General features: G+C 34.3%; 5 protein-coding genes across 6 annotated transcripts; 4 read left to right on the forward strand and 1 right to left on the reverse strand.

Annotated features, from left to right (window-relative positions):
* On the forward strand, positions 1–7,309 carry LOC104908725 (hypothetical protein). 2 transcript variants are annotated; one of them, XM_010697875.4, is made up of 12 exons: positions 1–418; positions 547–675; positions 1,218–1,412; positions 3,972–4,019; positions 4,091–4,219; positions 5,056–5,180; positions 5,724–5,834; positions 6,038–6,146; positions 6,260–6,378; positions 6,468–6,621; positions 6,754–6,898; positions 6,998–7,309. In XM_010697875.4, the coding sequence occupies exons 1-12, from the start codon at positions 296–298 to the stop codon at positions 7,060–7,062; spliced, it is 1,452 nt and encodes a 483-aa protein (XP_010696177.2). In that variant the 5' UTR covers positions 1–295; the 3' UTR covers positions 7,063–7,309. The 2 variants fall into 2 exon arrangements, with proteins under 2 accessions (XP_010696177.2, XP_057252282.1); XM_057396299.1 differs by having other exon boundaries at positions 8–411.
* A 5,423-nt stretch (positions 7,310–12,732) lies between these two features.
* LOC104908724 (nucleoside diphosphate kinase 2, chloroplastic) lies at positions 12,733–15,389 on the forward strand. The gene is made up of 7 exons (XM_010697874.4): positions 12,733–13,105; positions 13,213–13,269; positions 13,395–13,481; positions 13,988–14,068; positions 14,160–14,272; positions 14,352–14,401; positions 15,087–15,389. The coding sequence occupies exons 1-7, from the start codon at positions 12,860–12,862 to the stop codon at positions 15,152–15,154; spliced, it is 702 nt and encodes a 233-aa protein (XP_010696176.2). The 5' UTR covers positions 12,733–12,859; the 3' UTR covers positions 15,155–15,389.
* A 3,623-nt stretch (positions 15,390–19,012) lies between these two features.
* LOC104908723 (hypothetical protein) lies at positions 19,013–20,194 on the reverse strand. Its single transcript, XM_010697873.3, has 2 exons — positions 19,975–20,194; positions 19,013–19,622 (listed from the first exon to the last, which is right to left on the reverse strand). Exons 1-2 carry the CDS (start codon positions 20,072–20,074, stop codon positions 19,273–19,275), a joined length of 450 nt encoding a protein of 149 aa, XP_010696175.2. The 5' UTR covers positions 20,075–20,194; the 3' UTR covers positions 19,013–19,272.
* A 1,971-nt stretch (positions 20,195–22,165) lies between these two features.
* LOC125492015 (glutathione S-transferase T3-like) lies at positions 22,166–23,209 on the forward strand. Its single transcript, XM_048634105.2, has one exon. It carries the CDS (start codon positions 22,166–22,168, stop codon positions 23,207–23,209), a length of 1,044 nt encoding a protein of 347 aa, XP_048490062.2.
* Positions 23,210–23,830: 621 nt separating this feature from the next.
* LOC125499586 (uncharacterized) lies at positions 23,831–25,204 on the forward strand. The gene has a single exon (XM_048648558.2). It carries the CDS (start codon positions 23,831–23,833, stop codon positions 25,202–25,204), a length of 1,374 nt encoding a protein of 457 aa, XP_048504515.1.
* The last annotated feature ends 420 nt before the right edge of the window (positions 25,205–25,624 follow it).

Here is a 25,624-nt window from a genome sequence, read left to right on the forward strand (position 1 = left end):
ACCGGTGCATGGCCCATAAAAATGGACAAACATGTTCATTGATGACCATAAAACTAAAGTTCCAAAATGGCCAATCCATTGCAATTTGCATTAGTTTGTGAGTTTTAAGCCACAATTTTCTTCGTGTCCTCTTCTGCTATTCAGTTACCCTTACTCTTTCACTAATTTGACTAACACTTTGAAACCAAACTAGTTACACACTTGCACGAAACAAATTAAACATTCGTTCAGAAATTTAGAAGTTTAGAACTATCACCCAGTTCAATTTCTTCACCAAAAAAAAAAAAAAAAAGAGATGCCTTTTCTTCCTGCTCCTCCATTTGATGATTTTCGAGAAAAGATATCTTGTCAATTGAGACCTTGGCAACGTTCTTTTCAGTTCTGGGCTCGTACTGCTGAAATTTATACTGGGTATAAGGTTTGTTCTTTTGGGTTTTTGCAATTTTTGATTTTTCTTTTTTAATATTTTGCATAATCACGTATTTGGGTTGGATTTGATGCCAAATTCATTATCTTTTGTTGGAAATTTTTTGAGGGAATTTTCAGGTATTTCAAGCAAGAGTGAGTTTTGTGAAGGATGTAAAGAAACAAGAGGAAATGTGGGAAAGACAACATGAGGTTGCTGCTGATAAGATTTACAATATGTGCTATGAAATGGGTGGCTTCTTTCTTAAGGTATTCCAATTTTCTTTCTTAATTTCATTACATTTTGCTCTTGTTCTTTTCTTGATTTGTTTAAATTTTCAATCCAATTTTATGAATTGAACTGGTTTAATTCAAATCAATTTATTAACAATGAACAATACTGTCAAGTGTCAATTTCCTGAATTGATTTATGCAAGAGAAAAAGAAGTAATTGAATAATTTTGTTGATTGTACATCAACAATTGTTTTTTTAGTGCTGTGGCTTACTTCATTGTTCTATATAGGCATTAGTCACTTAGGAGTGTGATTATAATCTTGCATGTAAATTTGAGTGATTTAGAATGGTTTAGTCTTTGTTCTTTGCCCACTTTTTAGTGCTAGTTGGATAATATGAAGAATGGTTTTTTGTTTCTTGGATTGTATGCCTTCATTGCTATAGCATAGCCATGGGTTAATGAATTCCATTTAAAAACATATTGAGTTTTATGAAATGTAGAAAAACTTCGGCCTTTGTTAATGAGAAATGACTAAGTTTATATTCTGAATGCTTTTGGTGACGAGGTTTCGATTAGATTGCTCAAATTATTGGAAAACCTGATTTGGCTCCTGCTGCGTGGGTGCGACGGCTAGTGACACTATGCGATCAAGCTCCCCCTACACCTTATGAGGTTGTTCGAATCGTGGTAGAAAAAGAGTTAGGTGAAAGCATAAGTGAATTGTTTGACCAATTTGATGCAAATCCTCTTGGTTCTGCTTCCATTGCACAGGTACATGTTCCTCATTAAAGGTTCTGAAATCTTGCCATTTTACTTCTAGTAACTGTTTCTTTTTGATGATTCGGATTTGGACTTAATATATCTGAAGAAAAAAATCGTGAACGCTTTGAGAAACTCATGTCAGATATCTCTTTTTAAGCTGCTTCTATTTGAGCTTAATATATATTAATTAATGTATTTATCCCTTTGAATATTGGTGATAATACAACTATAGCATATAACAAGATTAATTTTTTGAAACGACATGGAACCAAAATATTGTCACCAACACTTAGTATAGTTTCTCTGACTTTGTTGCCAGAAATATGAGGAAGACTTGCATAGGTTATCCTTGCTAAGTTTTATCTTTTAGAGCATGTACAATGGTTGGTGTCTCTCCAACTAGCTCTCCACACTCTGTCTCTTATTCTCTCTCTTCAAGCTACTCTCAAGAGCCATGTCTAAAAACACCCAACAACTATAAAACTCTTTAAAGAGCTCTCCATTCAACTTTTCATTATTTTGTGGTTTCCATGTCAATAAATGAACCTCATTTCATATTATGATCAAAGTTATATAAATAAAGTTATTCATGTAAATTAAATATAATTACAAATTAATCTTTTTCATAATTTATGCAATGTAGAATTTTTAAAAAACAATATTAATTATGAGTGCTAATATTTAATTTCATAAATTTGGCATGGAATGAAGAATTAACCTACAACATGAAAAACTAATTTTTAAATTATACAACACCTTTATACGTTCATACAACATGAAAAGCTAATATTCGTACTTATTCATTTGTTTCCCCAAACTTTCTCCATACATGTTGTACCAAGTCATCTTGAAGCTGATTATGAGTTTCTCTATGACGAATTCTAAACCTTTTTGAGACTGAAATTTCTCCCAACTTTCGTTGCTCTCAAAGTGTTGGGACATGGGAAGTTTAAGATCTGTGTTTGACACATTTGGATTTGAATTATTTGTTTCATTTCTCATTTGACGTTGTTGGTACTGGGGTTGATATTGAGGTTGAAACTGTGGTTGGATTTGGGTTTGAATGTGGGGTCGAAATTGAGGATTATTAACAGTACCTGGATAATTATTTTGTGAATAATCATCAATATAATTGACACAGGGTATGGACATTCTAGTATTTGGATTCCTTTGATTTCTTGTGAGTACTTGGGTATTTCTAAAATTTGGGTTTGAGTTGGTATTCATTTTTTTCCTAAACACTCCAAAAAATTAAAGATGAGTGGGATATAATATCCAATATTAGGCTCATTTTATAGATAAAGGAAAATTATAGTTGTTGACATAGTAATTATTACCATCTTTTTTTTAATTTTTATAAAAAAGATCATTAAATGGTTGCATGAAGAAAATAGAATTTAAGTTATTGCAGTAAGAAGTGGGTCCCACACATTGGAGAGCTATCTCTCCATCAACTCAAATGGTATCTCCCCCAAGAGCCACTTTGCAAAGTGTCTCCATGGAAAGACACCCAAGACACACCCAAGAGTCCCATTGTTGGGTAAGAGGTGGCTCTCCATTTTCTCTCTCCTTGGAGAGCTAGTTGTAGAGCTAGTTGTAGAGCCCTATTGTACATGCTCTTATAGTGATATAGTCTTTAGTTGTAGTTGCTGGATTCCACCAGCCATCTGGTGAGAGCGAGATGTTCAGGTTATACTGCTTATTTGTTGTAAATTTTTACGCTTGCATGTAATTAAGTATTAATTTTTTCCATGAATAATGTCAAATGGAATATTAATTTCTCGTATGCACTGAACTTGAAACTAATGCCATGGAAACCATCCACGTAGGGAAGCACGCCAAAATTTTGGTTTTTTAATAAAGCTGTAGTTAATAGTAATAATGTTTCACTGAAGTTGACAGCTACTTCAAATAGCGGTTATATTGTGTCCTAAGATAAGTTATAAAGCACGCATATAAATCGCTACTCGGAGTAGCAGTTATTACAGACCAAGACCAATGCAAGACAATAGGCGCATGCTGGCGGCACCCCCAAAGCCAGGCGTGCAAGGAGCACAGCTCCTACGTGGCACGCATTTCCCCCTTTGTCTTCTTAGCGATTTATGGTATAAAACCGCTACTCCAAGTAGCGGTTTCACCTCGTTAACCCTACCGTCAGACGTCAGTAGCGATTAGCTTAAAGGTAACCGCTACTCTCAGTAGCGGTTTGCTTTGCCGAAAATTAAAAAAATATTTTTCTCGTGTGCTGTGCTACGTGGACGGTGTCAATGGAATTAATTCAAGTTCAGCCAAAAAAGGAGGAAATAATACCCCTTTGACATTATTCATGGAAAAAATTCAATTAAGTGTGTTTCTGTGCTAACTGTTGACTGTTCTTGATGTTATGATTGTTGAAATCTCTATGTTTATGTACAGAAGCTGTTGGCGTAGTATAGTTCTGCCTTCTGCACCATTGCTCTCGTGTAGATATATGTATATAATTTAGCTGACCCTATCTTATATAGGAATATCCTTGCTTAATAATGTTTGCTGAATCTTACGTATTTCTTGTGTTCTCTTCGAACTTAGGTCCACCGTGCAAGGTTGAAGGGCAACATAAATGATGTTGTTGTTAAGGTAGATAACTGGGATATCTCTTTTGAAGCTTTGATTTTTCTATGATTATCTGATGCTTGATAATCTTCTAGGTCCAACATCCAGGAGTTCAGGAGTTGATGATGACTGATATTCGTAATTTGCAAGCTTTTGCTCTATACATGCAGAAAACAGATATTAAATTTGATCTCTATTCCGTGACAAAGGAAATGGAGAAACAGGTGGCAATAATTATGCTTTCTTTTTCCACTTCTATTTTAATCACCATTGTTCAAGCCTAAAGCTAAGATAAAGTAAATGTTTATGTAGGAAGTTGGCCGTCTATGACTTAAGTCATGAATGATGATAGGATTTCCTTCCAAAAAAAAAAAAACAATTATATGAAATGTTTAGATGCTTTAGTACCATCACATTGCTTCTCTATAAACTAGTAATCGTTTAGGATAGAGTTACAACTGTGCATAAACCTCCTACATCTTGTTCTCAAGAGTGATACTTCTCAAATTTCTAAAATGGTTCTTCAGTATGCACTCGAGGACTAGTTAACTTGGATCTAAATAAATGGATATCTTCTATTACTTCTTGTATTCTTGGTAAAAATATTTTTCATGCTCTTATCTTTATTTGAAGAGGTTCATGGTGCCCCTAGTTAACTGATCTGTATGCAAGTAAACAAATTATACATCCAATTGAATTCCGTCATGGATATGTTCACAGCTAGGCAGTAATTTGGATTATGTATACAAGTCCTTTTATGTAGTTAGGCCAAGGGAGACAATTCCAGATGAAAGTTGTGCGAGGATTATCTTACTTGTCTTATCCTTATGGGTGTATCTTTAGCTGCCTTATTGAGGAATTTACTAAAAATTTTCAGAGTTTTTCTTGTAATTTTAAGTTGCCAACTATCGTAGTTAACTTGCTATCAATTTTACATATTCCGAACTGATTTCACTATGAATCAAGTTTAGTGGTCTCTGAGTTTATATTATTCTGCCTCTTAAAGCAATCATGCCCATGTTTTTCTCACCTGAATTTTGTAATTTTTTTCTTTCATAAGATTGCATATGAATTTGACTTCACAAGAGAGGCTGCAGCTATGGATAGGATCAGGCATTTTCTCTATGAGAATAACAAGAAGAGTCCTGTCCTGGTACCACGAGTTATGAAGGACATGGTCAGTAGGTAAGCTGCTAACTGTGATTTAAATGCGTGGACAAGTTTTCATCACCAGCTGTTCCATTAACTACCCTAGTTTTGTTAAATTACACAGCTCTAGACCATATCCAAACTCATGTTCATCATTGTCATGTCCATCTAACTTCGTGAATAATCTTTCAGACTTTCAATACTCAAACTGCATATGGCTTTTCTTGAGTGTATATATGCTGTATAATAATATGTGCAAAAAACTGCAATTTAGCTTGAGTTTCAGGTACCCTTGATTGGGGGGGGGGGGGATTGAGGAAAACATGTGCACCCGCTCTTTGTGTGTATAGAGCGACTATTCCAAACACCTGATTGGAAGGGGTTCTGCTTATCTTACTATAAGCCGCAAATTGACTTATGTTCTTAATTCTTAACTATATAATAACAGAGGTGCTCAGAATGCTTTCATTTTGCATCTTCAATGTGATATTATACCCTCAGCTTCTTATTTATCTCGATTTTGTATTCTGTGGACGAGCTCTACCCTTTCTCTACTAAAACTGATTTTCCTTTAATTAGGAAAGTATTGGTGATGGACTACATTGATGGTATCCCAATCTTGAGACTTGGTGATGAAATGGCAAAAAGGGGAGTCGACCCTAGTGGTCGGATTGCAGCTGCAGCAAAGCAGTAAGCCTACTTTTCATCTAGAAGTATGCAATCTCGTTTTAACCCTTTTCTAGTGATGGATGGCATGATACATCCATTTCTTCTTCACATCCATTTTTTTTCTTTTTCCCCTCATATTCTGCGAATATGCAACCCAATATAACCATTTCTAGTTTCCTGATGTGATTTGACTGTTGTTTGGGTTGATGTGCAATACACTACAGGAATATCCTTAAAAGCTTGGCTACAGCATATGGGCAGATGATATTGAAGAGTGGCTTCTTCCATGCAGATCCTCATCCAGGAAACATTCTAATATGTAAAGGTTCTGAGGTGAGTTGGACGCAAAGTGTACTTGTAAATTACAAGCTGTTGGCATATTGTATTAGGTAGATTTAAGCTCGTGAATAAATTTTCGTATTTTATTGAATTTGTTAAGTCTTTAGGTTGCATTGCTGGACTATGGGCAAGTGAAAGATCTCCCAGAGAACTTGAGGCTTGGATATGCAAATCTAGTGCTTGCTATGGCTGATAATGATCCTCTAAGAGCAATTGAAAGCTATAGGTTGCTACAACTTACAACCTTGTGGAAGTAGCTTCTCTGAGTTTCATGGTCCTACTTTTCCTCACTATCTTTGTCTTGTCCGGGTACAGGGAGCTTGGTATTGGCACTGTGAGCAAGTGTGAGAATGAAGAAGATGAAATGCTGAAGTTAGCTCAGACTATGTTCGACACAAATCTACCTCCGGGAGTTACAATGCTACAACCCTTCTCCGAAGGATCCTCTATTAAAAAGATTTCGGTTGAGGTACTGATTTATGTTGTTTCACTCTTTGATTGTCTACAATGCTTTTTAATTCTATCCTGTTGATTTTTAACCACGAACATTAAACATTTCACCTCAAATTTGTCCTGCTTTCTTGTTTGGTTGTTTTTGAAGGCTTTTCCTGAAGAACTGTTTTCTGTTCTTCGAACCGTGCACCTATTAAGAGGTCTAAGTGTTGGCATGGGAATGAATTTTTCATGTGCTCAACAATGGCGGCCTATCGCGGAGGAAGCTCTATATCTTGCTGGTCGACTTCAAGGTATTCCTTGCTTCAGTAGATGATAGAATATTAGATAATTTGCACTATAGAGTTAGTATACTAAATTTATATAGACTGAAATTTTTTATGGTGGTACAGCTAAGGATATCAAGGAGAAACCACAAAGACATGGCTGGTTCAGAAGGACATTTCGCAGGCGATAGTTGATAGTAATTGTCGGGCAGATTATGACTTCTACCTATTCTTTGTGGCAGTTGTTTTGGGAGTAGACGTGGAACAGTAAATGGCTACTTATTTGATTCACACATCCTTTTTCATTTTCTCTTGTTAATGCTCCTTATCCTTTCTCCTTTTTTTGGCAGATTTTCATGCCATTTATGTGAATGTAAACATTATTCATTGATTTAATATAATGAAAGGAAGATGAATGAAAAGCGGATCATTTTCTAATTCTTCTTGTTGTATCATTGGGAAGAGAATGACCTTTTTTCCGGTGACTGATGATTATTGGCATCATTTGAAATGTTTTTGCAAGTTGAGCAGGTGATACATTTGTCAGTGAGACCTGAAAACAATTACTTTTAGTCCATGTCGAACGAGGGTCACTTCGTAAACATTTGTATAGGGTATTTAGAGAAGTCGAGATATACGGTGGTAACTTCATGCTTCCCCAACATACATGGGTTTGTAAGCATATCCGAGGACTTTGTGTATCTTCTACGTGGACACTGCAATGTTGTTCTTTAAAGCTTCTGAGAACTGTTGCACTGTTGTCTCGGACATTCAGGCTTGATCTTCAGTCTGAATGTGCCTACTATGGTAAACAGGTTTTTATGAACCCGTTATACTGGCACTTAGTCGCTCCCTCAGTCACTACGATGGTTTTGGATATATCAAGAGGAGCTTTGTTGCTGTTGGTTTGAGAGACACTTCTATTACATTGCTCCTGCAGAAATTAGAGGCTGACTGTAGCATTGTTTTTACTTTTTTTGAGGTATGACTGTAGCATTGTTTATTGATCCCCTTCATTTTACAAGTTCATGTCAAATAGGCTAAATAACTTCTTGAATGACACTATGTCTCTTAATTAAAGCTCTTTCTCCCCACGTTGGATAATTATAAAAAATATTCTCAAGGCTTTCAAGATGTTCCATCATATGAAGAATTTCAGATCTTTAAAGGGAGTTTTGGCATTGAAGCTCGGTATGAGCAAGGCTTATAATCAGCTCGAGTAAAATTATTTTGATGTCTGTGAATTTTATTGCTAATTGATAGATAAAGGTATGGCTTGTATAGATCAATCTGTTCTTGCGATTAGCGCGACACTTTGAAACCGGTGACAGTAATGGTCGTCCAGAAACAAATTAGATATTCAATGACAAACATTAGAAAATATATCCATCACCCAGTTTAATTCCTTCCTGGCTTCCCAATAAAAGAAAAAAAAATACCATTTGATGATCTTCGTCAAAAGATTTGTGCTCAATGCAGACCTTGGCAACTTCTTTCTGCATTATCATGTTTTTGGGTTGGATTCTGAAATGGGTTTGATACATTTTAATTTTCTTTTGCTGTAATTTTTGTGGGCTTTTCAGAATTTTGAAGATAGAGTGAGTTTAGCAAAGAATGTGCAGAAGCAAGAGGAAATTGGTAAAGGCAACATGAGGTTGCTGCTTTACAATATGTGCTATGAAACGGGTGGGTTTCTTCTCACGGTATTCCAATTTTCTTTGTCATTTCCATTGCATGGGTTTAACTGAATCTCATTTATTAATCATGAACGATGTTGTTTGAACAAGCAAGGCAGAAGTAATTGAAGAATATCGTTGAAATATGAGTTTTTTCACCAGGTACCCCTGAGGTTTCACGAAATGCACCAGATATCCTCGTTGTTTTGGAAATGCACCAGATGCCCCTTGTGATTTGAATAAAATGCACCAAATAACCTTAATGACTAACGATGTCAAGTTTTTGTTAGTCATTAGGGTTAATTAACCTCTCTAACCCCTATAACTCTAATTAATCCTAATTAATGCCTAATTAACTACTAAACCCTAACTTCTAACCTTACCCTAAAATATTTTAAAATTTAAAGAGTATTTGGTGCTGGAAATTTATAGAGTATTGATTTGTGGTTATATTGGTTATTTTAGGCAGAGAATTCTCTTTAGGTGACTTTGAAGTTTGTGAAATTGATCTCTCGATTGTCTACACAAGTTATGTACATACCTATTTGTTGATTGGATTAGTATTATGGCGTAAGGATGAGAATTATGTAGTATCATGTATAGGAAACTATTTTTAGTTCATATGTGATTTATATTCAATTGTATTTGCATGTTTTATGCTGTTGTGTGAAACATGTATGATGACTATGATAATGATATTATGTAATTTGTATGGAAGATTGATGCAAGCATATGAGTTTTGGGAACTTTATTTTATTAATTCACATGAGGAATTTTTATTTATATTGGTTTTTGATCATGATTGAATCATATTGTTCTATTTGGATTATTTAATTATTTTATGAGGACCGAGGGTCTTATTTGGTAAGTTGATTATTACACCTATGAAAGGTTGGTTGGTTGTTGACTTGGTTCAACAAATAAATAAAGGTTATGAATTTAATATTGGAAATAATCTTGGGTTGTTAAGTTGATGATCATCTTATCTAATATTAAGATAAAAATGAAATTATATGATTCTTTGATGATTATATTATTTGTCCTACTTGTGAGTCATAACAAGTGAATAAATTATTAACAATGTAAAGTGAAACGTGAATAGCAATAGCTTTAAACATGTGCATGTCTAAAGTGTTGGACAAATATGAGTTGCAGTACATGGTGGTAGCCCATGGCTTTTCTTGGAACCGACCAGATTGATCATTGTGTCCTATTTTTCTTTTAAAGGTTCATGATATCGTAGGTCAGTGGAGTACGGAGTCGAGCCCGTACTTCGTTTTATAGATTGAATACTGGTTTTGGTTTAGAGAACTCGTTTCATTGACTATTCTATCTAAATTAATTAACTGATTAGTTGTGTAGTTTAGTTCAGTAAAAGTAGTCTGTGATGTTATTATATTATTATTTATCTTTACTTAATATTTATTAGTATCATGTTAGATTTTTTTATTTATTTACTATGTAGTACTCAGCTTTGCTGATTACGTGTTTTGTGTGTATGTGTTGATCATGGTTATGCTTATTGATCCTGTGATCGATGACCCAATTGGTGAGCAGTCTCTCGCGATGAATAGAAGTATAGAACATCGCCGTTTACAGGTTTGAAGATGATGCATCATGGGTTCGGGAATTGAAGAGTTTGTGTTGACTTTATACTTTTCATAGTTGACTTTGGCTATTGTGGTTGACTTTTACTTTTGAAGGTTGACTTTTGACTTTATTGTTCGTTTGAATTTTGGAGTTGACTTTTTGATTGACTAAGTTTTATTTTCAAAGTTTATTTATTACTATTTTCGCTGCAAAAAAAGCTGATACGTTATCACACCGGCGATAATATTTTGATAATTTTCTAAGTTTTATGTTTTGGAAAAAATAGAGAATTGTCGGGGTGTTACAAGGGGGTTGGCCTAGATTTTTCTTTCCTTTGTAAGAAAAAACCCAATTAAAAAACGAGAAAGACAATTACTAAGCAGTCAAGTACCCACAAGTCCACAATAGTCATCACCTTCTGAAATTGCAATTGTTCAATCAGTAATAGCGTGTTTATTATACTACAATGTTCATTTGAATAAACTTGATCTTTTTTTGCTTTAAAACATTTTGAAATTCAATTAATTTCATTAATTTTCATTCCAAAATTGCAATTGTTCAATCAACAACATTGTGTGTTCATTATACTACAATGTTTATTGAAATAAACTTGAATTCTATCATTTGCTATACACATAAGAGAAATTGAATTGGATCGCTCAAAATATAACAAAATGACACCGTTTTATACCATGTCACTGTGCACCATGATGATGAATTCGGTCTACCATCTAATTTCACAACACTCACAGCATAGCCGTGTTGGACCCAAGTAGTTTTTTTGATGCAAATGAAGGAATAAATCCTAAAAGAGGAGAAAAGAAACAAAACAACTATAACTAGAAACAAAACAACCGACTTCAACTTAGGAGGAATCAATCGAGGGAAAGCCACACCTCGAGCATCCCCATCTAACAATCTATTAAGAGCTATATGAATATCCTACAAGTTCGAAATTAATCTCCAGAGTTTGAGCCACTCCAACGTTGACAAGCCAATCAGCAACACGGTTTCCTTCTCAATAGACATGAATCACCTTAACCTCCCAATAATCTTTTGTTGGAATTTTAATTATTAGTTAATTATTTAATTAATTAATTAAGTTGGCCACCTTTATCTCTACTTGGATTCTGTTAAGCCCAACCCCTTCTCGCCACTATCTCCATTATCTTCTGAATAACGTTATCACGTTTACAGAAAAGAGGGATCTTGTTGATGGTACAACCCCCTTATATAACGTTATTCATCTCTCAGGAAAAGGTCACTGCATCCACTTCATTCTAAAAATCTCTACACCATCTAACTAAAGGAAGAAGGATTCAACAACTATTCTAAATATATAAGATTAATATAATTTGATAAAGCGTTGGTTTTGGGCAAGCATTTGTGATCTTTTTCATCTCAATATTTCAATTTGTGCAATGGCTGGAGGTATTTCATAATCCCTTAAAGTTTTCGCATTTATATATTCATCTTGTATGAATTTAATTATCTAATATCTTTTTGTAACAAAATCCCTGCAATAATCAATTATGTGAGTTAGGGGTGTTAATGAGCCAGGGTGGCTCGCAAACTGTTCGAGCTTGGCTCGGTCAAAATTTGGTCAAAGCTCGGCTCGGGAGGGCTCGAATCGAGTTCGAGATCGGCTCGTGACCTTAGCGAGCCGAGCCGAGCCTGAGCCTAGTAGAGTTCGGCTCGAAAGTTCGCAAACATGTTCGTAAAATGTTTTAGATAGGCTCTATGTAAAAAAGTATTGTCCCACATCGATAGCAAAAGTAAACACCAACCTTGTTTTTCCTATATAATCTTATTACCCTTTAAGTTCATTATAATTCTTGTTTGATTTGTCTTATTTTATAATGTTGGACAATCATTCAATATGCAAAGCCTAGAAACTTGGATTAGCATAAAATTATTTCTTTTACTATATATAATTCCATCACCTTTCTTCTACCCATATTGGGAATAATGCACAGTGTATGTGAATTATTTAGTTAAGTTTTATAAGTCCCACATCAGTGAGGCAAAAGCAAACCTTCACATCTCCAAATATAAAAGGCGCATGATAAAAAAAATCTAAAGCACCCATCTCTTCTTTTTCTCACTGCTCGATATAGAGCCTAAGTGAGTTCCTTTGTTGGGGACCTCTTGTATTACATATGGGGTATAGTCGTATAGATAGGAGTAGAATATAGGGTTGTTGGGCTTGCATTATTTAATGAAAATTAGCCTTATATCTAAAGTCTTGGTTAATGTTAAGCTAAATTTTCTTTCAATTTTTAAAAATTTAATTTCATGAGCCGAGCTTCGAGCCGAGCCTGGTTTTGTTCGTTTCGAGCTCGAGCCGAGCCTAAATTTTTTAGGCTAGACGAGCTTCGAGCTCGAACTCATTCATTCTCGAGCCGAGCCTAGGTATGTTTGGTCTCGATTCGGCTCGTTAACACCCCTAAATTGTGAGTACAATCACCAGCATTTGTAGTTTTTTGATCCATAGCATTTGTAGTTTGATTGTTAATAGCTTGGACACACACAAGATTGTCCATTTGCACCACAAGTTTGGTAATGATCAACTCTCTTGCCAAATTCAGACCCAAGTAGTTTTGTGAATTGTGAACAAGACAACAGAAGAAAACTCATATCCTTAGTCTCTACTCTTTACCAACAAAACAACATCATCCTACAAAACCCAAAATCCTCCCAAACTAATTCCCCATCCTTACCAATGGAAGCAATGGGAGCTGTAAGGGGATTGACCCCCTGCATTTCATCACCACCACCCAACTCTTCTTCCCCAACTCACCGCAGCAACATCCTCTTCCGCCGCAACAATAACCCACAAAAATTAGCTGCATTTCATTCTCAATCCCATCTTTTTTCTTATTCCCCAACATCTCCTCTCACTCACTCTTCTTCTCGAAACAATTCTTTCACACCCCACATCTTTCTTCCTCGTTTAGTCGCATCCATGGTTGATTTTTTTTTCCCTCTCTCTTTCTCCCTTAAATTTCGGGTCTTTTTTTTATTATTTTTGAGCAATTTGTTTGAATTTTACTCATATTTATTGGGAATTTGCAGGAGCAAGTAGAGGAGACTTACATTATGGTTAAACCAGATGGAGTTCAGCGTGGCCTTGTATGTTTGTACATTTTATTTCACTCACCAAAAAAAAAAATTGTTAAAGCGATATATGGGTTTTATTTGCTAGAATTTTTGGTTAAGTGTGTTGTTGATAGAATTTTAATTTTCTAATTTTTAAGGTTGGAGAGATAATATCCAGGTTTGAGAAGAAGGGTTTTAAGTTGATTGGATTGAAGATGTACCAGTGCCCTAAAGAATTAGCTGAGGTTTGCTTCTCTCTAATTATTCCACTTTTAAGTCTATTCTATATTTGTATTTGCTTTCTTCACTTGATAAAATGTGAATATTATTTGTTACTAAAGTTGATAGTCAATGAATTTGGCTTATTCTTGAGAATTGATTACTTATTTGTGGGGTGAAGGAAAATTAGCCTTTATTCCAGCAGAGATGTATCTTATCTGTTGATACAATGTTATTAGGAATTCATTTTAATTGCAATTAGTTTGTTCTTAATTTCTTTAGATAATTTGGTTGTGTAAGGTAAAGTTCAACTTAGAAGTTAGAAACTAACATAGAGTAGAGGGAAAAGTAGTTCCTTGGAAGTGGAACTTATCTTTCATTATTACGAAGAATGATTATGTTTTCTTGATTGGATGGACCCTTAGCATAGCCAAGATACTGACTGGAGACCAATGCATATTGATATAATTATTCGTTATTGTGGGGATCTTTGGGGTTCGCATGGGTTCTTACCTTATGGTAATTCTGACAGGAACACTACAAGGATTTGAAGGCTAAGTCGTTTTATCAGAAGCTGATTGACTACATAACTTCAGGTCCAGTGGTGTGTATGGTAAGATTCGCTGGCCTTTATTTGTGTCCTTGGGCTTAAGCTTGCACTTTATATAAGTACAAAGTTTGAGGCAGTATTTGATGTGTGCTAGGCTTGGGAGGGTGTTGGAGTGGTTGCATCAGCACGTAAGCTTATAGGGGCAACAGATCCTCTTCAAGCTGAACCTGGAACTATTAGAGGAGACCTTTCAGTTCAAACGGGAAGGTTGGCTTCTTTTCCTTTGAGCTGCAACTTTGATAGCAACTAAAGCTCCGTTATTCTTAACTTTACCTTATATACGCAGGAATGTAATCCATGGAAGTGATAGCCCTGACAATGGCAAGCGTGAAATAGGTTAGGACTTCTATGCTTCAATAATACTCATCTTCAGACTGTTTCTGTGAATTATTTCATGGCTTTGATGTTTTGTTCCATTTGTATGAAATTTACCAATAAGGGGAGATTTTCAATAGCCAAACACATGTTATGCATTTGATCATGGAAGTGCCTTACTGAAGTATGTATTAGTACTTCCAAATTTTGTGGTATACTAGCAACCCAGAATATGGTTTGAAACATTCTGTAACAGTGAGCCAAAAGCTGCACCTTGTTATCTAGTGAACGAGAACAAGTACTAGGAGGTAGAAGTCTGGTGAGTGGTTTGTACTGTATCAAAAGTCAAAACAATAGATTCTTAAAAAGGGTTAAGCAAGCTTGCTTTCTGAGATAACGTTGCTGCTAGAGCTAGAGTGCTAGTCCATTGATTGTTTTAGGGTACTCCGTGTATAGTTTGACCTCCAAAGATTGATGGGATCAAACATGAGGTATGCTTGTTAAATAAAAATTGGAGCCTTAATGCATCACGGAAATACTCTGTAGGATACAAAAAAAATCACCTCCCCCTCTCTCTTCTGGAACTGTTGCAGAGGTTCTGTTGCACTGATACGATTCGTGGGAACATACTGTAGGAGTGTGTTTATCAACATTATACCGTGAAACAATTTGATCTCGTCTGACTGTATTATTTTCGCCTTTGCAGCTCTCTGGTTCAAAGAAGGTGAAGTATGTCAATGGACCTCTGCTCAAGCACCATGGCTAAGGGAGTGATTGTATTTGGTCCTTTCTGTGATTCTACTGACTGAGCATTGCACAGTTTTGAGGCTTTGTTTACACTGGCTCAACATTTATTCTGCCAGTTGCTTGAACTGTAATTTTGTGGAAGAGTTCTGTAAGATGTGTGTCTCACCTTTATACACAAACACAAGTTTTTGAATAAATTCCAATTCACTGATGTAAACAGTAATATAATTGCTTATGACCATCACTGTCCTTATTGGTTTTGCGGTTTTGCCTCATTTTTGTTAATAAAACTTTATTTGACCAAGTTTTGGCGAGCTAAAGATGAGATTGGAATTTGGAAGGGTGTATAGTTACAAAAATGCCCCACTAGAGTCATGAAACAAAAATTTATCTAACTAAAATCTAACCATATGGTGGTAATTGGAGGTTAAGCCGAAGAAAGCTTTCCTATATGGGGGTTAGCATAAGTTTATTTATTTTAATTTTTTTTAGTAAGAAAAAGAAGGGTTAGGAAACACTCTTTTCAAGGAGAACGCCCAATGCGCCAGTTACAAGAATAGGATGCAAACTTGAGTTATTACATAAATTTAACTTCAAAACGGAAATTGACTAGATGACCTAGGTTAGCAAACTACTTAATTTGCTTATCTAGACACGTGCTTGATGGACCAGTTATAAAATTCCTTAAAAGAAGTTTGCAATCCATGATGATGTTGTCGATTTACCAAGGGGCTGGCTAATAGGGGTAGCTTTAGTAAATTCAAGTAGTTCTATGCATTTGGGAGAGCAGAACTATGGTAGTTTGTTAATTAATGAGAAATGTTACAATCATCTTGAAACCTCGCAAATAGACCAATGTTAAAATTAATCTGGAAAGGAGAAAGCAATCTATATCTATATATCTATATAAAACTGGGTACATAAATCCTATGTGTCATCCTCACAATTAATTCGCCAAATGTCAAATTCTCATGCCTTCTCACAATCCATATGCCACGTGTAAATTGGAGGAAATCGATCTATTGATTATGTGTCGTTTGCATATTACTTCAAGGCGTGTGCCATAATATTTAAAGCTAGGAAAGAATATTAAGTAAATCAATTACAATCCTCTCATTAGGAAAGAGTATTATAATCATCCTTAAATCAAGCAAATAAACATATACAAGATTTATGTACAAGAATTAAGGAAATTTGGTTGGAAGATTTATTTGTTACCATCTTTAAATCATTTGCTCCATCAATACAAAAATCATAATACTACACGTGATGAGTTCATGTCCATCAGTCTCAAATGATCATAAAATATTGTTATACCATTTGCTGAGTTCATTGCTCCATCAATACAAAAATCATAATACATTGATCCATTGCATCGATTAATATAACGCCACTTAAACAAAAGGGGGAAAATGGTACATTTTAAGTTATAAATGATTTATTATCTACAAAGTTATATAGTAGATGCAGGTAGAAAGACTTTAATTTTAAAGAAAAAATAAGATTAACAACTTAGTTACATAAAATTAGGGTGTAATTTTTTGGACCATGTTTTTTAAAACATTTCATTAGGCAAATATATATAGAGAATTTGACCAATCCAAATTTGTATGATGACCTAGAATGAAATTATGATATCTACACTAAATTTAAGGAAAGTTTAGAAAATATTTTCTCCAAGTATTGAAACAATAAATGAAGTGTCACTATTTCAAGCAAACATTTAAAAGTATGATTAATCTATATATTTATCTAAAAGCAAAATTTTATTTTAGCCACGTGAAGAGAATAGAGATTTTTAAAAAAAAAAATCAGTAACTTGAGCAAAGGAAAATGAAACTATATCCAAAATTAGGGCATGTTCTCCCCAGCTTATTTTCAGTTCAGTTCAGTTCGATTCACATCAGTTAAGTTCAGATCAGTTATGTTCAGTTCAGCTCTTGAAATTACTTTTACTCTCACATATCACTATTCATTTCAGTTCAATTCAATTCAGTTCACATCAGTTCAGTTCAGATCAGTTCAGTTCAGTTCAGATCAGTTCAGTTTAGTTCAATTCAGTTCAGATCAGTTCAGTTCAGTCCAGCTGTTTTATGCCGAAGAGAACAGGCTCTTATATTACATCTTTAATTATTAGTTATTACCATAATATGTGTTGTACGATATAACACTATTATATTACCTTTGCGAGCACTAAAAACTTTTCCATATAACATTGTTAGTAAATGCTCCAGGATCGTTGACATTGTAAAATATAACATGGATATAACATGAATGTCATAAATCATAGTTCAACACATGGGTTGCAAGCTAATTTTTGAGTATTCTAAATACAAGATCATAAAATTTAAATCACCAGCTAATATTTTTATTTTTAGCTGTAATTTTTACAATTTTGAAATTTGAAATTCAAAATTGAAATAAGACTTTGAATTTTATTTTATTTTTTGGAAATGATCTCAGTTATCTATCTATTTTTTTCAAAAAATTGTTAAAAACGAAAATCATATGTCACCATTTATTTATTTTTCACGTTTTTAATAAAACACTATTAAAAACGCAATCAAATCACTACGATTTCTTGCTAAAAATTTATCAATTACATCATATTATGCATAAATCTTTTAATAACTAAAATTATATTATATGTTTATATCGAACAACTTGCAATACTAGATAGTATATTTATAAGTTATGAAAATCGCGTAGTTAATATTCATTGTATAATATAATCCATACATCTTTAAACCATGACTGTATAATGTCTGGTCATAAGGCAATTTTAATTATTCTCAATACAAGAATATTGATTGAACACAAGCTAAGTAATCATTACAACAACAAACACTTCTCCCTAAAATTGTAACTATTCAACGTACCAGGTTTTAATTATTCTTAACACAAGATTATAAAATTTAAATCACAAGTTATTAGTTTTACAATTTAGATAGAATTGTTCTAATGTAGTTCTCAAAGTCTAAAAGCACGGACAGAGTCAATAAATTGATGGAATATGTAAAAAGTATTTTATATTGCCAGTTTAAAAGTATGAGCAAAATTTTCAGATATCAAGGCCATTTAAAAAAATCATAACTATATAACATACGGGTCATAGCCACATTTAATACTCTCGATACAAGATCATAAAATTTAAAAACACATTTATTGTTTTAAAATTTATATGAATTATCTCATGAGTTCTTAAAGTCTAAAAGCATTGATTATAGTCACTGAAATTGATAATAATATGTCAAAAGTATTTCATACCAATTCAAAAGTATTGAACAAATTTTTTCTCTTTATATAAGTAAATAATCATGAATTCAACCATTGATTTCCTATAGCTGACCACTCATACTTTAGAAAACCTGTATATGAATAGCAAATTAAAATTTACTTTTTAAACTTATATGTATGTTTCATTTTTTATATTCTTAATTTTATATTATCATTTTATAGATTAACGGGTTAAATACTTCCACCATGATTTTAGGAGAATAATAAAATCTTAAATTTATTAAAACAAAAACTTCCCGTGCAAGTGGCACAAGTCTAAAACGATTTTAAAATGTATTCTTAATACACGATATTATTATAAAAACTTTAAATCACGAGCTAATATTCAAACTATAATTTTACGAGACCATCCTAAAATATTAAATTTATAAAACAAAAAACTTCATGTGCATGTTGATGTATTTTTTGTTTCATAATGTATTTATCACAATTATAAGATTTTCAAACTTTAAAATGTTGTAACAAATATCGTGATATATAATTTTACATTTTATAATCTTTCAACTTTAAATACTTGGATTCTAATAATTATGAATTAGATAAATTGGAATAAAAACACTACTTAATAAACAAAATTCAACACATAGATTATGTACGGGAACAAATCATATCTATATAAAACCTCCCGTGCATTTTGCACGGGTTAAAAGCTAGTATCAAATATTCATAAGATTACACATAATTAACATTACAAGAAGATTGAAGGGCCCCTATTATTACAACCATTTTACAATCATGCCTAATATATGATTCAGCAAAGCAATATCTCCTGAGTCCTGACTTCCCAAACCTTATCAAGTCTTACAATTCTCACAGAAATCCTGAGCTGCACAGTGACAGTTGGTTGTTCAGAGCTGAAGGCTTGAGCAACCTGTTGATTCAGAATCACTCGAACTCGAACAAGCCAAGATATTCACTAAAGACCCGCGATTGCAACTGCTAATCGATCCTTGTTCTCGGTGAGAACTCGCATACTTGGAAAACAGATAGTGTATAGAGATTTCTCTGCCTTTCTTTTGTTCCTGACTCGAACTCGAATTAACACCCATACAAGAATTCTCACTACTACAGGCAGGCAGTCCAGAAACCTTTTGTGATTCCACAGATGTACCGGAGTTCGATTCAGAATCCATGGAATCTGGGGATGTTGGGGTTAAATTAAGTTGGGAACCTTGCTTAAGCTTCACAAGAGTAGCTTCTGCAACAACAAAAAGTCCAGCAGCTTAAACATAAAGCAAACATACCCATTGAAGAAATCAAAGCACTTCATGATTCTAAAATTAGGTAAATGGTTCATTTGACGTTGCTTCAAAGATTTTGAATCGTCACCAACCAAATTAAAATTGATGAATCCAGTAAAAAGAAAAACCCTAGATTGGATCCTTGATTAAAATGTTGCCCAGTTTTAATTTTTCAATTTCTTTTTGAATAATGGAGTTCTAAATGTAAGAAATTGAATAATTGATTGAAGAAATGGGCAGAGAAAGAAGGGAAAATAGAAAAAAAAAAAAAAAAAAAAAAAAAAAAAAAAAAGGAAGAAATAATGGTACCATAGATGGAGAGAGAATCGTCTTTGAAAAGCTTGGAAGGTAGGCGCTCTAATTCCAACCATTCCACCGGCGATGGCGACGCTCTTATTCTGCCAAACATTTCTCTTTCACTTCTCTCTCTGTAATTGTGTGTGAAAAGTAGGAAGAGAGAGAAAGAGCAGTGAAAGAGGGGAAAATTGAACTGGTAAGCGGGAAGCTTGCAGTGGAAATCTCAAAAATAAGGAGCCAATTCCCTCTTTTCCCCCTTTCTTATTTCTCTCAAATTTTGCATCTCTATTATATAAGGCAACACATGGGGGACACCAAAAAATAGAAAAAGAAAAAAAAGAAAAAAAAATAGAGGATAACTAACTATTTCATTTGAATGAAAAAAGCGGGGAAAAGTAAGACATTTAAACTAAACATCAGTTTTTTGAGAAAACAAAATGTGAAAACAATTTTTCTACCCAATTAATTTTATTTTCTACTTCATTTGTTATCACACGTTATCGCACGCATTGCGTGCATGTAAGACTAGTACCCCTAATGAGGTGTTTCATCATAGTCCATAGATAAGGTCTAATAAGTTTAAATACTACTCCCTCTATTTCAAAATATAAGGCATTCACGCTTTACGAAAATTTACTTTGACCACAAATATCTCTCAAATACGATAAATACAAATTAGAAAAATTATACCGTTGGATTCGTCTTGAAAATACTAATACATATTTTATAAATTAATTTTTTTTATCAACATAAATTGAGAGTAATTAACGATCAAAGTTCGACCTTGAACCTCGTGCGTGCCTTATATTGTGAAACAGATGGAGTAGTTCAGTAGCAACCATCAACCTTTTAGACGACGAGGTAAGTTGTTCTTTCTTTTCTTTTTGAGTTATATCTACCTATATATTGGGTTTTGGCCCTGTTTGGCAAATAGAGTTTAGTTGTTAGAGTTTAGAGTTTGTTGTTACAGTTTTAACTTTTTTATTCAGTGGATTTGACTGTGGATTTGACTGCTGTTTATATATATGTGTTTGGTAATACTTAGCTGTTTGATAAAATTTGATAAGTATTGTATGATGTAAAATAACAATTATAGACATTAGTCATCTACATCATCATCATCATCATCACTATTATTATTATTATTATTATTATTATTATTATTATTATTATTAATTTATCTTTTATCTTTCATTTTCCTTTTCCTTCTAACCCACCCCACTACACGCCACTAAGAGCACTCTTAATGATGAAAAAAAAAATGGTTCATGAGGATGAACCATTAATTTTTTTCTTAATGATGAAAAAAAAAAAGGTTCACACATGAACCAATGCTCAACCATTCGGAAATCCGAATTGGTTCATGAAAAAAATTTACAAGCCACGCTGGAAAGGAGAAAGGGAAGAAGCGCTTAAAAAAGAATTGCAATCGCCACATGTCACGCCCTCACTGGAGGAAAGGAGAAAAAGAACCTAACCAACTGCAGGGCGTCAGAAATTCCTGCCTCCCATTCACTTTACGCCAAGTGGCAGCTTCCTATTGCCTCTATTAATATTAACGTTACAATTTTTGTAACGTTAATAATTCAAAAAATACAATTTGAAAAAAAAAAAAAAAAATACCAAAATTCATAATTTTTTTTTCTCTATAAATAGACACCCATTTTGCTATACTTTATTCACAATTTCAGTTTTCTCTTCTTTTCCTATTATCATTTCTTTCATCACATTATTTTGCTTTAACTTACAATCTTTCAGAAAAAAAATTCATAATTATGGATTCTAATTATCCTAATTATGTACCTAATCCTGGTAGAGGACGCAAAAATCGTCTAACAAATCCACAACAAAATACAAACCAAAACCCCATCAATTATCAACAAAATCTTAATAATTACCCCCAAAATCCCACTTATTACCCACAAAATTCGCATAATTATCAGCAAAATCCTCATAATTATCAACAAAATCCCCCTAATTACCCACAAAATCCGCATAATTATCAGCAAAATCCCCCAAATTACCCACAAAATCCAACTCAAAACTATTCTCAAAATGATCCCCAAAATTATCGCCAGCATCATCAAAATTCCCAATATAATTCCACCCCTGAGAGTTCCCATAACCCACAAAATTACTTACAAAGTCAAGATTACGATGATGATAGTGATGATGAAGAAGATGATGGTGAATTTGAAGTTCCATGCACGCACAAACCTTCACTCAACTTTTGTCTGAACCAAGACAATTTCAACCAACTCCTCAACCAACTACGCAACCAACTACTCAACCAACTCCTCAACCAACTCAAGAACCCATTGAGAAAAAAGTTTGGTGGAAAGCTGAAAAGGAAGCACTAGTATCAGCATTCATGAATACAAGTGTAGACAGCATTGTTGGAACGCAACAGAAAAAGGGTGCATTTTGGGGGAGAGTGATGGAAAAATTTGAGGCAGCTAGAGCAGCCAACCCTCATGAAATTCAATTCCGCACTATGGGCAGTATGAAGGGCCAATGGTTCAGAATGTCTGAAGCGGTGCAAAAGTGGTGTGGATGCTACGACAAGGCAAAGGCAAGAAAGAGGAGTGGTCAAAATGATGATGATGTGATCTCTGAAACTCATAAGATATTTGAAAGCACGGGAGGTAAATTTCACTTCTATGATGAATGGATTTTGATGAGTAAGTTCGATAAGTACCGTTCCATATTGAGTGACCCTTGTTACAAGATAATACGTGGACGTCCATCGAATACGCCTCAAATGTCTAATTCTGTTGGTTCTGGAAGTAGTGGAAAGAGAACAAGGTCTGAAGATGGAGGCTCTACACCAACCACCCCGACAAGCGAAGATGTTCGGGATGGTCACTCGCCTCGTCCAGAAGGTAACAAGAAAGCTAAGGCTAGACTCAAGGGCAAGAGCCAAACTAGTGAAGCTATTGAAGCTTTTTCATCGTTTGGTGACAGACTTCAACTCTATGGTGAGCGGAAGGGATTAGATTTCGATTTCCAACAAGAGAAACTACAGTTTCTTAAGCAAAAGGAAGCAAGGAAGCAAAGACAACTCGAGCTGGAAGAGATAAGCAGGCAGAGGCAGATGGAAATAGAGGAGAAAAACATAAAAATGCAACAATATCAGGTGAATTGGCAAATGCTCCAATCATTAATCTCTAAGGAAAATCGCCTACCATGGGAAGATGAAATGATCAAAAATCTGCAAATATACTTTAACAACTTTGGGGCATTGTAGAAATTACGTTCGGTGTAATATGTTTAAGCTATTAAGTGTCTATGTAATATGTTTTAGGTGTGAGTGTTATTAATTATATTATGTTGTATGTTTGAGTGTTAATGTTTTATGTTTTAGTTTAATTTGAGTGTTTGAGTATTAATGTTTTAAGTTTTTGTTGTAATGTCACTCATGTAATAAAAGTTTAAGTATTTATCCATTACTCCTTTTCAGATAACCCATGTGATGCTTTATCTGAAGAGACACCTCTATGATCCCATACTACTTTTCAGAAAACCCATGTGATATTATCTCTAACAGACATCATTACCTACTCCTTTCCAGAGAAGCCATGTGATGCTTTATCTGAGGAGACACCTCTATGATCCCATACTACTTTTCAGAAAACCCATGTGATACTCTCTTTGAAAAAGTATCTCTATGATCCCATACTACTTTTCAGAAAACCCATGTGATATTGTCTCTAAAAGACATCATTACCTACTCCTTTTCAGAGAAGCCATGTGATGATCTTCAAAATAAATCTTATGCTCCTCCATTAGTATATATAAAAAGGATAAGAGCTCTGCAATTCTCTACAACAATCTCCCCTACCAAAATCAGATATCTTACAAATCTAAAATGAATTCCTACAAATATAATATCAGTTCAACTTCCTCTTCTTCTTCCGATGATTCAGAAGAGGAAATGAGGGATATGGAGAACAAAGAAGTAGATGACATGATCGACAATGTCACTCATACTTATCTCCCAATCCTTGTGTCAGCGGTCACTCCTAGAATGAGACCAGGTGGACGTACTCGACCTCGGGCTGATAGGGGTCGAGAAGAAGGTGATTTAAGATTATACAATGACTATTTTGCAGAAAATCCCGTTTACTCAAGTAGGTTGTTTCGACGTAGATTTCGTATGCAAAAGCATGTTTTTGAGCGTATCATGAATGAAGTTGTGAGGAACGACGACTGGTTCGAACAAAAGAGGGATTGCACCGGTCGTTTTGGCTTGTCGCCGTTGCAAAAGTGTACCGCAGCAATACGACAATTAGCTTATGGGTGTGCTTCTGACGCTTGCGATGAGTACATACGTATTAGTGATAGTACGGCAAGATTGGCACTTCAGCGATTCGTTGACGGCGTCATTAACCAATTTAGTAATGTGTACTTAAGACGACCGAATGAAGCCGATCTGAGGAGGCTGTTACGAATTGGAGAAGAACGTGGATTTCCTGGCATGATTGGTAGCATCGATTGTATGCATTGGGAGTGGAAGAATTGTCCAACAGCATGGAGAGGGCAATATCAAGGAAGGGCAGGGGTAGCTACACTTGTGCTTGAAGCTGTAGCTGATAGGGACTTGTGGATTTGGCATTCTTTTTTCGGAATGCCGGGAAGTTGCAACGATCTGAACGTGCTTCATAGATCTCCTGTGTTTCAAGATGTTTTAGAAGGTCGAGCTCCGGCTGTTAATTTCGTTATAAATGGCCATCAATATAACAAAGGATATTACCTTACTGATGGTATCTACCCCAAATGGGCTACTTTTGTGAAGTCCATAACGAGCCCACAATCTCATAAAGATAGACTCTTTGCAAGACATCAAGAAGCAGCAAGGAAAGATGTGGAACGAGCATTTGGAGTGCTACAAGCTCGATTTGCTATTATTCGGATGCCATCCCTTGCTTGGGATGTGGACATGCTTCATAAGATTATGTTGGCGTGCATAATCATGCACAACATGATAGTTGAAGATGAACGAGAAACCTACCAAAATTACATGGATCCAGCAGAGTTTGACGTAGGCGGGTCTCGACATCGTTCTGCTCAGAGAAACAACGAAGAGCAAGAAGGTCGTTTTGAATATCATAACGATCGAATTGTCGACATCAACACGTATTTGCAGCACAAAGCAGAAATCGAAGATCAACAAACTCATTTATCATTGAAAAACGATTTGATCGAACATATATGGGCAAAGTTCGGTACGAACGGAAACTAAAAAAAAATGGGATTTTAGTTTTTTGTTTTAATGTTGCATTTAATCTCCATGTCTTCTTTTCATTTGATTTTTATGTAATATGTTTCGAATGGATGCATCTTTTTTAGTATTTGTCAACTAATATTAATTAATTTTCAAAAAAATAATTAATTAGATTACGATAATTAATTACTCCTCGATAATTATTATATAAAAAAAATTAGTTTTTATAAATTAATAATTATAAGAGTTAATTACAATTAATTAGCGTAAAGTTGTTTTACATTAATTAATAAAACTTCATAGAATTATTTAAAGAGAGAGAAAATGTGGTGGGGTAGGAAAAAAGAATGATAAATAGTGATGAATCATTATTTTTGGGTGCATGGTTAAGAGTAAAATTGTAAATGGTTTGTGAGAATGATGTGGAGGAGAGAGAAA

This window comes from Beta vulgaris, chromosome 7 (genome assembly GCF_026745355.1).
Source record: "Beta vulgaris subsp. vulgaris cultivar EL10 chromosome 7, EL10.2, whole genome shotgun sequence".
NCBI lineage: Eukaryota > Viridiplantae > Streptophyta > Magnoliopsida > Caryophyllales > Amaranthaceae > Beta > Beta vulgaris.

Coding starts and splice junctions, on each gene's coding strand:
- LOC104908725 (XM_010697875.4), top strand. CDS start 296: ATGCCTTTTCTTCCTGCTCCTCCATTTGATGATTTTCGAGAAAAGATA. Junction 676..1,217: donor TGGGTGGCTTCTTTCTTAAG/GTATTCCAATTT, acceptor GGTTTCGATTAG/ATTGCTCAAATTATTGGAAA. Junction 6,379..6,467: donor AGAGCAATTGAAAGCTATAG/GTTGCTACAACT, acceptor GTCCGGGTACAG/GGAGCTTGGTATTGGCACTG.
- LOC104908724 (XM_010697874.4), top strand. CDS start 12,860: ATGGAAGCAATGGGAGCTGTAAGGGGATTGACCCCCTGCATTTCATCA. Junction 13,106..13,212: donor CTCGTTTAGTCGCATCCATG/GTTGATTTTTTT, acceptor GGGAATTTGCAG/GAGCAAGTAGAGGAGACTTA. Junction 14,402..15,086: donor CAATGGCAAGCGTGAAATAG/GTTAGGACTTCT, acceptor TCGCCTTTGCAG/CTCTCTGGTTCAAAGAAGGT.
- LOC104908723 (XM_010697873.3), bottom strand. CDS start 20,074: ATGTTTGGCAGAATAAGAGCGTCGCCATCGCCGGTGGAATGGTTGGAA. Junction 19,623..19,974: donor CGATTCTCTCTCCATCTATG/GTACCATTATTT, acceptor TTGTTGTTGCAG/AAGCTACTCTTGTGAAGCTT.
- LOC125492015 (XM_048634105.2), top strand. CDS start 22,166: ATGCACGCACAAACCTTCACTCAACTTTTGTCTGAACCAAGACAATTT.
- LOC125499586 (XM_048648558.2), top strand. CDS start 23,831: ATGAATTCCTACAAATATAATATCAGTTCAACTTCCTCTTCTTCTTCC.